The following is a 15,266-nucleotide window of genomic DNA, read 5'->3' as shown; positions in this document are numbered from 1 at the left end:
ATAGAGTAATACATGTATTTATGAGGCCATGGCATTAAACAGACAGGGCTGATGATATCTCTAAATGACATCTTGCTCTACTTACAGTTGAAGTTGGAAGTTTACATACACCTTAGCCAAATACATTTAAACTCCGTTTTTCACAATTCCTGACATTTAGTCCTAGTAAAAATTCCCTGTCTTAGGTCAGTTAGGATCACCACTTTATTTTAAGAATGTGAAATGTCAGAATAATAGTAGAGAGAATTATTTATTTCAGCTTTTATTTCTTTCATCACATTCCCAGTGGGTCAGAAGTTTACATACACTCAATTAGTATTTGGTAGCGTTGCCTTTAAATTGTTTAACTTGGGTCAAACGTTTAGTGTAGCCTTCCACAAGCTTCCCACAATAAGTTGGGTGAATTTTGGCCCATTCCTCCTGACAGAGCTGGTGTAACTGAGTCAGGTTTGTAGGCCTCCTTGCTTGCACACGCTTTTTCAGTTCTGCCCACAAATATTCTATAGGATTGAGGTCAGGGATTTGTGATGGCCACTCCAATACCTTGACTTTGTTGTCCTTAAGCCATTTTGCCACAACTTTGGAAGTATGCTTGGGGTTATTGTCCATTTGGAAGACCCATTTTCGACCAAGCTTTAAACTTCCTGACTGATGTCTTGAGATGTTGCTTCAATATATCCACAAAAGTTTCCTTCCTCATGATGCCATCTATTTTGTGAAGTGCACCAGTCCCTCCTGCAGCAAAGCACCCCCACAGCATGATGCTGCCACCCCCGTGCTTCACGGTTGGGATGGTGTTCTTCGGCTTGCAAGACTTCCCCTTTTTCCTCCAAACATAACGATGGTCATTATGGCCAAACAGTTCTATTTTTGTTTTATCAGACCAGAGGACATTTCTCCAAAAAGTACGATCTTTGTCCCCATGTGCAGTTGCAAACCGTAGTCTGGCTTTTTTATAGCGGTTTTGGAGCAGTGGCTTCTTCCTTGCTGAGCGGCCTTTCAGGTAATGTCGATATAGGACTCGTTTTACTGTGGATATAGATACTTTTGTACCTGTTTTCTCCAGCATCTTCACAAGGTCCTTTGCTGTTGTTTTGGGATTGATTTTCACTTTTCGCACCAAAGTACGTTCATCTCTAGGAGACAGAACGCGTCTCCTTCCTGAGCGGTATGACGGCTGCGTGGTCCCATGGTGTTTATACTTACGTACTATTGTTTGTACAGATGAACGTGGTACCTTCAGGCGTTTGGAAATTGCTCCCAAGGATGAACCAGACGTGTGCATGAGTGCATGTGTGTTTAAAGGAAACTCAAGCACATAAAGGATGTGACAGAATGAAGAGGCAGGTAGCCTAGCGGTTAAGAGTGTTGGGCCAGGAACAGAACGTTTGCTGGTTTGAATCCCTGAGCCGACTAGGTGAAGAAATCTGTTGATGTGCCCTTGAGCAAGGCACTTAACCCTAATTGCTCCTGTAAGTCGCTTTGGATAATGACAAAAATGTAAATCCCCTTTGTCAGGGAGGGAATTCAACTCATACTCAATTTCCCTGTGTCAGATCCCCCACAACCTCTCATGGTATCACACAAAGGGCCACGGCCCACCAAACACACTCACTATAGAACTAAGCTTAATGCAGGGCTTGGGTCTCCTTCTGTGACACAGGCATTAGTCTGTGTGGTGAGATATGAGAGGTGAGTGTAAAAGCAGACATATCTCTGCACTCTCTCCTTTAGCCCTCTTCTCTACCTGCTTTTCTCTTTTGTGTTGTTCTGGGTTAAGTGCAAACAATGTGTGAACACTGAATCTCTGTGTATCTGGGTTAAGCAGTTTGGCCTCTTCAGACAAGTGTTGCACCTGACTAGGGGTCACTGGCCAGGAAGCCCAAAACAATGCTTGTTATGTCTGCTCCTGAGGCATTGTTATGTACGTCCTGTAGATTATGAGTATTAACAGGATATACTGTATATAGTATAGGATGTTATTGTAGACTATAGCCTTAATCCCCCCATAACTGTTCTACTCTTTAAGCAGTTTCACAGGAACAGTTTCACTTTCACAGGAACAGTTCACTTTCACAGGAACAAGAACATCAGTCTATTGGTTACTTGAGTTTCGATCAAACCATGGGGAATTACACATTTTTATATTTTCCCATTCAATTTATAGTGGGTAAGGCTGCGACAGACAAGACTTTTGGAATGACTGAAGGATTGCCATCAGAATATGGATAGTTTGTAGGATTTGCGGCTATAATGTTTTTTCCATCCAGGATTAAACAGCTTTTAGCCACCGTATCTATCAGCAGCAGTGCTAAGAGGAAGGGGTCCTGTGTAAGTCAACAGTGCCTGGTGCTGCTGTGTCAGTGAGAGGATGAAATAACAACATCTGTTTCCCTTCATTCAGACCACTCTGTGGGCAGAGGGAAATGTCATTTTGCTTAGCGTGACAACTTTCATTACAGTCACAGAGTGTTCTGTTTTCAGGCCACGATGGACAGCCTGGTAGTCTCTCTGGGCTTTGATGATGAGGGAGGGCACCTCTGGCCTTGTTTGCTCACAGTTTCCATTGGAGGTGTCCCCTGTCATTATTGTTTTGCCCCCCATCACACACACACACACACTGAGGTAGCGGTCGGTCAGACCGGATACAACCCCCCACAGAGCCGTCAGCCCTCCAGGAGCCTGGTGCCAGGTGTCTGATTTTTATAGCCTCAGTGTGAAAACAGCGATTACCTCGCCTGTCTCCTCCGATTTAAGAGAAGAGAAGGAGAGCGGAAGAGAAAGAGTGATGCGGGAGAGAGAGAGATGTGGGGAGAGAGAGAGAGAAAAAGAGAGAGAGGAATAATAGATGGCCTGATAGATGGCTGGATATAACGATACAGTGTATAGCCAGACAGACCAACAGATTGATAGATAGACAGGTTGATGGACAGATGGATAGAGGGGGAGAGATGACAGTCAGATCTCTTATTGTCCATTCCCAGGCCCTGAGCCCCGAGAAGAGGAATATGAGGAAATATAAAGCCCTGATGGTACAGTTCAGTCACAGTGTACGAATCACTGAGATGGCTCTCTGATTGGCCGGGACATTGCAGAGAGGATGCCATTAGACTTGGATACTGATATATATCATCATGGCTATTAGAACAGTATCTTAGAGGTAGGGGATTTTCTTACAGTAACAGCCATACCAACCAGATACTCACCGGATACTCAAATGTACTTCACATTATATTGTATCCAGTATCCAGTACCTAGTTTCTCCCACACTGACTAAGTTAACTAATTGAGAAGTTGTATTGGCAGATAGGCTTTTGATCATGTCTAGGTTCATGATTAAAATATGCAGACATGAAACACAGGGACTGACATGTTGTTTATTTTCTGCATAAATAAGTATTTTTAGAGACACTATAAATACCACACCTGCAATATGTTGAATCAAAGTCAAGTTTGTGTCAAACACACATCCCTGTGCTCTGTGTTTCTGCCAGGTTTGCACTGAATTTTGATGAGAAATCACACATGAGAGAAATCAATCTAAACCTGTTCTATGTTAATATTGGCTCTAAAGTAGAAATTCAGAGACATGGTTGTCAGGTTTTGATGTGAAACCAAACACAGCCCACACACGCACACGTCTCTGTCTTCAGGTTGCACTGAGTGTGTTTATGGGGATAAATGTGGTATTTTATTAGTATCTGACTGGAGGCTGAGGAACAGTTTGAGAGCGGCAGGACCTGGCGTACACACCTCACCGGGAGAGTTATGGAAGGCTGATTCCATTCCTCCAGGTTGAAGAGATAAATTGCCGTCCTCAGCTGTAATATATATATACACACACACCCACTGGAATCCTGCCTGAACAGCTACAAAGGGTTTCACCTCGACTAAAATGCTGGGATTTAATCATTATTTTCCCTAGTATTGAAAACAAATTGGCCTGGATGGAGATTAAGTTGTTTTTCTTGTGAGAACATTTTTGATTTGCTGAAACGGGTTGGAGTCACTGGGGCCTGTGCTCATCACTGTCATATCTGTTTATGATAATGCAATGTTATTTTCCCCTGTCACTGATTTGAATATCCCCAGGAAGGGCAGGCATGAGAGAGGAGAGAAGTAGTCATAGATTATGTGCAGATCATACATGGTAGTTCATCACCATCATACATACATTAACCTGTCACCTGTTTAGAGAACACTACTCTCCCGGCACAAAGGATATCACTGCTACAGTGAAAATACCCGTATCACTGGCAGCACCAAACTGATATAGGAAAAACAAATTTCCCTGTGACAGGCCTTATAGAGCCAGTATTGGCTGTTTAATACGGAGAGGAAGAATAAACTGCGGTGTTGGATTTCCATAATTGGGCCTCATAAATGTGTTGGGGAAAGGGGAGGATGCGGCGGTGCCAGGGGCCCATCTGAAATCAATGTGAGGAGCTATCCCTGCGGCAGTGCAGGCTCCTGAATGCTACCTGTCCTCTGGAGCTAGACCCACTAGCTCAGCTCTGTCTTTCCATCCACCCCTCACCCTGGGCCCGGCCCTGCCCTGCCCATTCCACCACATCCACCCCTCACCCTGGGCCCGGCCCTGCCCATTCCACCACATCCACCCCTCACCCTGGGCCTGGCCCTGCCCATTCCACCACATCCACCCCTCACCCTGGGCCCGGCCCTGCCCATTCCACCACATCCACCCCTCACCCTGGGCCCGGCCCTGCCCATTCCACCACATCCACCCCTCACCCTGGGCCCGGCCCTGCCCATTCCACCACATCCACCCCTCACCCTGGGCCCGGCCCTGCCCTGCCCATTCCACCACATCCACCCCTCACCCTGGGCCCGGCCGGAGCTGACACTGTCACAGCCCAGAGGCTCCAGGCCTTTAATTTATTTATTCAGGCTCATTAAAAGGCAAATTTCTACCCTCATGTGTTGCCACTGCTTTCCAGAGACGTGTCTCATAATTGAGAGCTACCATTAACGATAATGCGCAGAGTCGAGCTGACCGCTTTTCTTTCTCTGCCCGCTCTGGTAGATTAGGTGTTTTGTGTAATGTTCTCACAGTCAGAGCAGCGAGCTCTGGCTGGCTGCTACCACACCAAAAGTATCTCTCTGTCACTGTGCCGGTAGCATATGCAGATAATCCCCTGGGGGAGAGAAACATGGGTAATCTCTGAAGAGATAGACACAGAATACATCAGAGTGGCCGAGTTCATATCCACAATACACTTCAGATAGGGACAAATATACATATCAAATATGCATCATACATTTACCCTACCAATCTCTACTAATATACATATACATTGTCATATATGGGCATTTCACGGTAACACAGTGACACTGAGACACAGATTTCTTAACAAACCATACAACTACAGTTGAAGTCGGAAGTTTACATACACCTTAGCCAAATACATTTAAACTCAGTTTTTCACAATTCCTGACATTTAATCCTGGTAAAAATGTTCTGTTTTAGGTCAGTTAGGATCACCACTTTATTATAATAATGTGAAATGTCAGAATAATAGTAGAGAGAATGATTTATTTCAGCTTTTATTTCTTTCATCACATTCCCAGTGGGTCAGAAGTTTACATACACTCAATTAGTATTTGGTAGCATTGCCTTTAAATTGTTTAACTTGGGTCAAACGTTTAGTGTAGCCTTCCACAAGCTTCCCACAATAAGTTGGGTGAATTTTGGCCCATTCCTCCTGACAGAGCTGGTGTAACTGAGTCAGGTTTGTAGGCCTCCTTGCTCGCACACGCTTTTTCAGTTCTGCCCACACATTTTCTATAGGATTGAGGTCAGGGCTTTGTGATGGCCACTCCAATACCTTGACTTTGTTGTCCTTAAGCCATTTTGCTACAACTTTGGAAGTATGCTTGGGGTCATTGTCCATTTGGAAGACCCATTTGTGACCAAGCTTGAACTTCCTGACTGATGTCTTGAGATGTTGCTTCAATACATCCACATCATTTTGTGGTCCTCTGTAGCTCAGCTGGTAGAGCACGGCGCTTGTAACGCCAAGGTAGTGGGTTCGATCCCCGGGACCACCCATACACAAAAAAATTAAATAATTTATGCATGCATGACTGTAAGTCGCTTTGGATAAAAGCGTCTGCTAAATGGCATATTATTATTTATCATTTTCCTCCCTCATGATGCCATCTATTTTGTGAAGTGCACCAGTCCCTCCTGCAGCAAAGCACCCCCACAGCATGATGCTACCACCCCCGTGCTTCACGGTTGGGATGGTGTTCTTCGCCTTGCAAGAAACCCTCTATTTCCTCCAAAAATAACAAAGGTCATTATGGCCAAACAGTTCTATTTTTGTTTCATCAGACCAGAGGACATTTCTCCAAAAAGTACGATCTTTGTCCCCATGTGCAGTTACAAACTGTAGTCTGGCTTTTTTTTGGCGGTTTTGGAGCAGTGGCTTCTTCCTTGCTGAGCAGCCTGTCAGGTTATGTCGATATAGGACTAATTTTACTGTGGATATACAGTCGTGGTCAAAAGTTTTGAGAATGACACAAGTATTGGTCTTCACAAAGTTCGCTGCTTCAGTGTTATGAGATATTTTTGTCAGATGTTACTATGGTATACTGAAGTATAATTACAAGCATTCCATAAGTGTCAAAGGCTTTTATTGACAATTACATTTAGTTTATGCAAAGAGTCAATATTTGCAGTGTTGACCCTTCTTTTTCAAGACCTCTGCAATCCGCCCTGGCATGCTGTCAATTAACTTCTGGGCCACATCCTGACTGATGGCAGCCCATTCTTGCATAATCAAAGCTTTGTCAGAATTGGTGGGTTTTTGTTTGTCCACCCACCTTTTGAGGATTGACCACAAGTTCTCAATGGGATTAAGGTCTGGGGAGTTTCCTGGCCATGGACCCAAAATTTCGATGTTTTGTTCCACGAGGCACTTAGTTATCACTTTTGCCTTATGGCAAGGTGCACCATCATGCTGGAAAAGGCATTGGTCGTCACCAAACTGTTCTTGGATGGTTGGGAGAAATTGCTCTCGGAGGATGTGTTGGTACCATTCTTTATTCATGGCTGTGTTCTTAGGCTAAATTGTGAGTGAGCCCACTCCCTTGGCTGAGAAGCAACCCCACACATGAATGGTCTCAGGATGCTTTACTGTTGGCATGACACAGGACTGATGGTAGCGTTCAACTTGTCTTCTCCGGACAAGGTGTTTTCCGGATGCCTCAAACAATCGGAAAGGGGATTCATCAGAGAAAATGGCTTTACCCCAGTCATCAGCAGTCCAATCCCTGTACCTTTTGCAGAATATCAGTCTGTCCCTGATGTTTTTCCTGGAGAGAAGTGGCTTCTTTGCTGCCCTTCTTGACACCAGGCCATTCTCCAAAAGTCTTCGCCTCACTGTGCCTCAGATGCACTCACACCTGCCTACTGCCATTCCTGAGCAAGCTCTGCACTGGTGGTGCCCCGATCCCGCAGCTGAATCAACTTTAGGAGACGGTCCTGGCACTTGCTGGACTTTCTTGGGCGCCCTGATGCCTTCTTCACAACAATTGAACCTCTCTCCTTGAAGTTCTTGATGATCCGATAAATGGTTGATTTAGGTGCAATCTTACTTGCAGCAATATCCTTGCCTGTGAAGCCCTTTTTGTGCAAAGCAATGATGACGGCACGTGTTTCCTTGCAGGTAACCATGGTTAACAGAGGAAGAACAATGGTTTCAAGGACCACCCTCCTTTTAAAGCTTCCAGTCTGTTATTCTAAGTCAATCAGCATGACAGAGTTATCTCCAGCCTCACCTGTGTTAACGAGAGAACCACTGACATGATGGCAGCTGGTCCTTTTGTGGCAGTGCTGAAATGCAGTGGAAATGTTTTTGGGGATTAAGTTAATTTTCGTGGCAAAGAGGGACTTTGCAATTAATTGCAATTAATCTGATCACTCTTCATGACATTCTGGAGTATATGCAAATTGCCATCATCAAAACTGAGGCAGCAGACTTTGTGAAAATTAGTATTTGTGTCATTCTCAAAACATTTGACCACGACTGTAGATACTTTTGTACCTGTTTCCTCCAGCATCTTCACAATATCCTTTGCTGTTGTTCTGGGATTGATTTGTACTTTTCGCACCAAAGTATGTTCATCTCTAGGAGACAGAACGCGTCTCCTTCCTGAGCGGTATGACGGCTACGTGGTCCCATGGTGTTTATACTTGTGTACTATTGTTTGTACAGATGAACGTGGTACCTTCAGGCGTTTGGAAATTGCTCCCAAGGATGAACCAGACTTGTGGAGGTCTACAATTTATTTTCTGAGGTCTTGGCTGATTTCTTTTGATTTTCCCATGATGTCAAGCAAAGAGGCACTTAGTTTGAAGGTAGGCCTTGAAATACATCCACAGGTACACCTCCAATTGACTCAAATGATATAAATTATCCTATCAGAAGCTTCTAAAGCCATGACATCTGTCACGATCGTCTAGAACAGGAGACCAAGGCGCAGCGTTGCGAGTGAACATATTATATTTATTAAATGCTCACAAGAACAAAAACAATAAACAACGAAAGCGTGACGTCCAGTGTACAACACGAACACACACGAACAAAATCCCACAACCCGAAAGAAAAACAGATAGATTAAATATGGCTCCCAATCAGAGACAAACAGCCGACAGCTGACACTCGTTTGCCTCTGATTGGGAGTCACACCGGCAAACATAGAAAATAAACCACCTAGAACACCCACCAGAGAAACAGAAAACATAGAATGAACACACCCTGGCTCAACATATTGAGTCCCCGAGCCAGGGTGTGACAACATCATTTTCTGGAATTTTCCAAGCTGTTTAAAGGCAGTCAACTTAGTGTATGTAAACTTCTGACCCACTGGAATTGTGAAACAGTGAATTATAAGTGAAATAATATGTCTGTAAACAATTGTTGGAAAAATTACTTGTGTCATGCACAAAGTAGATGTCCTAACCGACTTGCCAAAACTATAGTTAAACAAGAAATTAGTGGAGTGGTTGAAAAACAAGTTTTAATGACTCCAACCTAAAGTGTATGTAAACTTCCGACTTCAACTCTATATGCACAAGGACTACTTTTAACAATTTCTACTGAAACTTTTACAAAAACACATTTACTTGAAGAACAGTGCAGATGCAAAGTTTGGTAACAGAATGACGGTTTGTGCTGTTGGTGCCATCATTCTGTTACCAAACTTTGCAGATGTTTCACTTTAAAATGTATGTCAAACAAAAACCAATGATTGTAAAGTTAAACCATACAACTATATACACAAGGTCTACTTTTAACAATTTCCACTGAAAATGTACTTGAAGAACAGTGCAGATGCAAAGTTTGGTAACAGAATGACGGTTTGTGCTGTTGGTGCCATTATTCTTTTACACACATTTTAAAGTGAAAAATCTGATTCTCAGTGTCACTCTGTTACCATGGAATTGCCCATACCTTAAAATTCTGGACCATAATCTTATATATTTTCTGAACAACAGGACAGCCCTTCTGCATACACAAATATAGTGAGCCATATGCAAACAATGTGTACTCAGATGTTATAGGCTTGTTGTTGGATGCAATACATTGGGAGTATGTATACATTATGGTTTATAACCTACTCATGTGTTTACCCTTCACTCACCCAGCTGTTAGAACAGCAGGACTATCTGTCACAGTTAATGTATGTAAACATTTAGTATGATCCATATTTTATTTAAAAAGGAGGAGAATTAGGACACCGATATGATTAATTACTTTACTGAAACCTCTGACTCGCTTTCATTTTTTCTTGCTTTTGTTAATCAGAGGCAACCTGCTACTAAGAGGCCAGAGCAGTCAGACTGCTGGCATTGGGGTTGAGTGGTTTTGCCTGTACTACCAAGACATTCTGACTGATTCAATCTAATTTGAATGCTCAGCGTTTGCTTTTTTCACCTGTTTTTGAATAGTCTCTGGCTGAGTAACAGCTCATTAAAAGACAGAAATTAACCTCTGCACAATAGCACAGCAACAAAAGGAATTTCACAGATTTATTCTGCCCTGTTAGGCATGTCAAATTAGTCCCCAAGAAGTCTGCAGGCTGGTGCTGTGTAGGCTGGGTGCTGTCTCCACTCTGACCCTCTGCTGAGAAACTATAAAGGATGTCAGATCTCTCGGTCCAACCACAGAACCAGACCTGGGCTCAAATGCTATTTGAAAACTATTTTAGCCTGACTGGAGTGCCAGGGGGGCGGGGTATGAGCTTTTGGGACTTTTTTATTGGTTCCATTGTAACAGGCAAGGTCAGTCAAACAGCTAAAGTATTCTAAATGATTTCAAATAGTATTTGAAGCCAGGTCAGCAGCTAACTAAATGTATTACTCTCTGTTTCACACAAATGTTGCCTTGTCAGCATGTAGCAGATATGGACTTGTAATTCATGCCGATATTTAGGTTAAAAGTCTTGTCAACATCAGCTATGTTTAACGAAATGCAACTCCCTGTCTGACAGGTTTTATGGCTTTTATCTCTCACCGGGAACTCTCAATCCCTCCCTCCCTCCCTCCCTCCCTCCCTCCCTCCCTCCCTCCCTCCCTCCCTCCCTCCCTCCCTCTCTCTCTCACACCTCTTTCTCTCACCCCTTTCTCTCTCTCCCTCTCTCTCTGTATCTCTTTCCCACTCCCTCTCTATATCTCTTTCTTCTTTATCTAAATCACCATCTGTTTGTGGGATGATAATGGAACGATGTAATGCGGAGCTCTAATACCTGACCTGGTTTCTGTGTATTTCAGTGGAGGAAGAGGACAACCCTGACCATCCTCTGGCCCCCTTCTGAAACACACACACACACTCACACTAACCGTGGACCGCAGTTCTACCAGCCACTACCAGCCTGTACAGGGAGGACACTGATGCCCATGACCATTGGTTGTTGATGTCACACCCCACACCTACCCTCCAGGCCCTCCTCAAGAACCCTGCCTCTCCTCTAAGAGCAGTGTGACCAGACAGAGAGAGCGGACAGCATGGCTCTAAGCCCCCTCCCCTGGCCCCCGCTGGCATGGCTGTGTGTAGGGCTGCTGTTGCCCCTGCTGCCCCTGGTGCGGGGCGGGGAGTGCCCACGGCTGTGCGTGTGTGAGGTGCGACCCTGGTTCACCCCTCAGTCCACCTACAGGGAGGCAGCCACAGTGGACTGCAATGACCTGCGGCTGACACGCATCCCCTCCAACCTGTCCTTTGACACCCAGGTGTTGCTGCTCCAGAGCAACTCCATCGCCCACACCAGTGGGGAGCTAGAAGCCCTGTTCAACCTGACGGAGCTGGACCTGTCCCAGAACAACTTCAGCAGTGTGGAGGCCGTGGGCCTTGCCAACATTAACCTGCTCACCACCCTGCACCTGGAGGAGAACCTGATCAGCCAGCTGCCCGACCACTGCCTACAGGACCTCAGCAACCTGCAGGAGCTCTACATCAACCACAACCAGATCAGCTCCATCGCCCCAGGAGCCTTCTCTGGCCTGCGCAGCCTGCTGCGCCTCCACCTCAACTCCAACAGGCTCCGGGTCATCGACAGCCGCTGGTTCGAGGCCACGCCCAACCTGGAGATCCTGATGATCGGCGATAACCCTGTCATTGGTATCTTGGACATGAACTTCAAGCCCCTGGGGAGCCTGAGGAGCCTGGTTCTGGCTGGCATGGACCTCACCGACATTCCCGGGAATGCTCTGATGGGTCTGGATAATCTGGAGAGCCTGTCCTTCTACGACAACAAGCTGGTCCGAGTGCCCCAGCTGGCCCTGCAGAAAGTGGCCAACCTGAAGTTCCTGGACCTGAACAAGAACCCGGTGCACAAGATCCAGGAGGGGGACTTCAGGAACATGCTGCATCTGAAGGAGCTTGGCATCAACAACATGGCTGAGCTGGTGTCCATCGACCGCTACGCCCTGGACAACCTGCCTGAGCTGACCAAGCTGGAGGGCACCAACAACCCCAAGCTGTCCTATATCCACCGGACGGCCTTCAGGGACGTGTCCTCCTTGGAGAGCCTGATGCTCAACAACAATGCCCTCAACGCCATCTACCAGTGCACCGTGGAGGCGCTGCCCAACCTGCGCGAGATCAGCCTACACAGCAACCCGCTGCGCTGCGACTGCGTCATCCAGTGGATGAGCTCTAACAGGACCAGTGTGCGCTTCATGGAGCCCCTGGCCATGCTGTGTAGCTCACCACCCGAGCTCCGGGGCCAGCGGGTCAGAGAGGTGAGGCTGCTGGACTCACCAGAGCAGTGCCTGCCCCTCATCTCCCACAACACCTTCCCCAGCCACCTGAGCCTAGAGCTGGGCATGAGTGTCAGCCTGGACTGCCGGGCCATGGCTGAGCCCGAGCCAGAAATCTACTGGGTGTCTCCTATGGGGAGCAAGATCACAGCGGACACGGTGTCGGAGCTGTACCACCTGAGCAGTGAGGGCACCCTGCGGCTGTCCCATGTCCAGGTGGAGGACTCGGGCCGCTACACCTGCGTGGCCCAGAACACAGAGGGGGCTGACACACGCGTCACCACCATCCGCGTCAACGGCACCCTGCTGGACAGCGTCGAGGTGATGAAGATCTACGTCAAGCAGACCGAGTCCCACTCCATCCTGGTCTCCTGGAAGATCAACTCCAACGTCATGACCTCCAACCTTAAGTGGGCCTCGGCCACCATGAAGATCGACAATCCCCACATCACCTACACTGCACGCGTGCCTGTCGACGTACACGAATACAACCTGACCCACCTGCAGCCGGGCACTGAGTATGAGGTGTGCCTCACCGTCTCCAACATCCACCTACAGACCCACAAGTCGTGTGTTAACGTGACCACGCGCAGCATCACCTTCACCCTGGACGTGTCGGACCAGAGGCCCAGCGCCGCCCTGCTAGTCGTCATGGCCACCATGCTGGCCTTTCTCAGCCTGGCCACCATGGGGGTGTACGTGGCCCGCCGCTGGAAGAGGAAGAACTATCACCACTCCCTGAAGAAGTACATGCAGAAGACCTCATCCATCCCCCTCAATGAGCTCTACCCGCCCCTCATTAACCTGTGGGAGGCGGACAGTGAGAAGGACAAGGAGGGCGGGGCAGAGAGCAAGCCCTCCCCCGTGGACACCACACGCAGCTACTACATGTGGTGAGGGGGCCCGGCCCAGTCCGCCCCTCCCCCAGCACACACAGACACACTTTTGCAATTTTGGGGGAAAAAATCTGATAGTTGCAAATGTTTTTATTTTTAGCTTTGCTAATACGTAACAGAGTGATAAGGACAGGATTTGTATTAGTATAGCTTATCGCCTTTGTTTGACTATTTTTCTCTTTTATCGTTTGGACTATTCCAAGATGGCAGCTGTGTCTAGCTTCTAGGTTGTCTTAGTTGCTGTGCTTTATTACTGTGGTGCATTTTTAATAGCACAGCCTTTTGGCTTGTTGCCATGGACTCACTTTTTCAGGGTCGGTGATGCAGCAACAGGGACTACTAGTCTAGGTAAAGGTTACCCTGGCAGTGTTGGTAGAGATCACACTGTTTTTTCTCTCTATTGTAAAACAGTTAATCTGTTGTGCACTGAAATGTAAAGGAGTTTGTATGGACTTCAATTAAAAGCTGACTAAGGGGATTAGACTTGTTAAACTGTCTACTGAATAACGTTAGCGATTGTACGGTAATGTTGTATCAACTATCATTTGAAACTATTTTTCAATTTTAATTGGGGAAAAAAAAGGAATTAGTTTGCTTATAAACGTTCTGTAAAGCACTAGAAATGTGAATGTTTGATAACATACAGTTACTAGGTACAGTAGTAGCTTTTTTATTTCCTCTGAATTATTTCTTTCTTATCTGCTAGAATCTGTCGCTGACCACTTACTTTTGTTGTGATTTCAACACACAAAATGTTGTATATGAGGAAGAAGTTTAAATAAATACAATTTTGATCTTTTTATATAAATAATGTGTCTCAGTCAGTTGTTGTACATTTATTTCAGCAGTTTGATTAATTATAGTCCTTCAATCGCTATAAATCATAATGGGGCACCATGACCTTTGATCTCTGTTTGACCTCTGATCTCTTGGCTCTGGTTATTTTTCCATGTGGACGTGGTTCCACTTCACATCCAATGTGCTACAGCAGAACATAAGCAGTATCTCAACATGGAACTTCACGGCTCAGACTCACACTGTGCAGCAGAGCCCACTCCCCTGAGTCTAATCAGCCGTACAGAGAGCACAGATCCTGTCGGCTTAACCCCCCTCTCAGTCTGCTCTGTTCTACATGTGTCTCTGTGTTTGTGTGTGTGTGTGTGCGTGAGTGCATGTGTGCACGCTATATCAGAGTGGGAGAGAATAACTTTATTCCACCATATTACCACATTACCACATCATCAATCAGTGCTTCAGGAATCAGTGAAGGAACTGGGGTAATATCGTACAACATTCCACCTTCACGCCACATGACACAGGAAAATATGGTTAACATGAGACAACAGATGGTGTATATACTGTTCCCTCCTGATCCGACCAAATCATTCCTCTCACAAAGCTCACATTACAAACATGCTGAGAGAAACTGCTATGAATCTGCAAGGGGAGAGGGGTGCAGAGGAACAGGATCTCTCAAAGAGGATAGTAATATACCTGTGGAGAGGGCATGAGAGGAGGGGACTGGTCTGAAGATGGATATGACCAGATGGAGGGCAGTAGGAGGTTGTGGATGTTCTGGGTGGCTGATGTGTGCCTGCGTCTTATACATTAGCGGAGTGCCATCAATCCCCCTCTGTCTGTTTAGAATGGTGTCTTATTGCTCTGTGAGCTGCATACAGGCAGTTGATTAGGAGACCGTGTTAACCAAGGGGTTATGACTTGATTGTGTGAGAATAATAGTCAATACTATGCTGTAAAGGATCTAAATGAAAAAGACCAGTGCAGCTCATCTTGGTAATATTTTTAATCCATGTATCAAATGTATTTGTGAGTCTGTGCTGCCTTCTAGTGGGTGCTATAATAAAGCTCTTGTGACCACTAACATTTACCATGAGAAGTAATGTGCTGCTATTTATGAAAAATACTGTACCTAAATATATATTTTTTTTATGGAATGGAGATGTAAAGCCTCAGAAATGAATGTTCAGGGAAACAATGGATACTGATTGTACAAAACATTAAGAACACCTTCCTAATATTGAGTTGCGCCCCCTTTTGCCCTCAGAACAGCCTCAATTCGTCGGAGC

At 45.8% G+C, this 15,266-nt stretch overlaps 1 protein-coding gene across 1 annotated transcript; it reads left to right on the top strand.

Annotated features, from left to right (window-relative positions):
* Window positions 1–11,032: 11,032 nt before the first annotated feature.
* LOC311133380 (leucine-rich repeat neuronal protein 1-like) lies at window positions 11,033–13,180 on the top strand (the record flags this gene model as incomplete). The annotated part of the gene is made up of 1 exon (XM_084166882.1): window positions 11,033–13,180. One exon carries the CDS (start codon window positions 11,033–11,035, stop codon window positions 13,178–13,180), a length of 2,148 nt encoding a protein of 715 aa, XP_084023008.1.
* Window positions 13,181–15,266: the final 2,086 nt, after the last annotated feature.

This window comes from Coregonus lavaretus (genome assembly GCF_964263955.1).
Source record: "Coregonus lavaretus genome assembly, chromosome: 8".
NCBI classification, from domain to species: domain Eukaryota; kingdom Metazoa; phylum Chordata; class Actinopteri; order Salmoniformes; family Salmonidae; genus Coregonus; species Coregonus lavaretus.
Note: the sequence above shows the minus strand (reverse complement) of the source record. Positions and strands in the feature narration are given on the sequence as shown.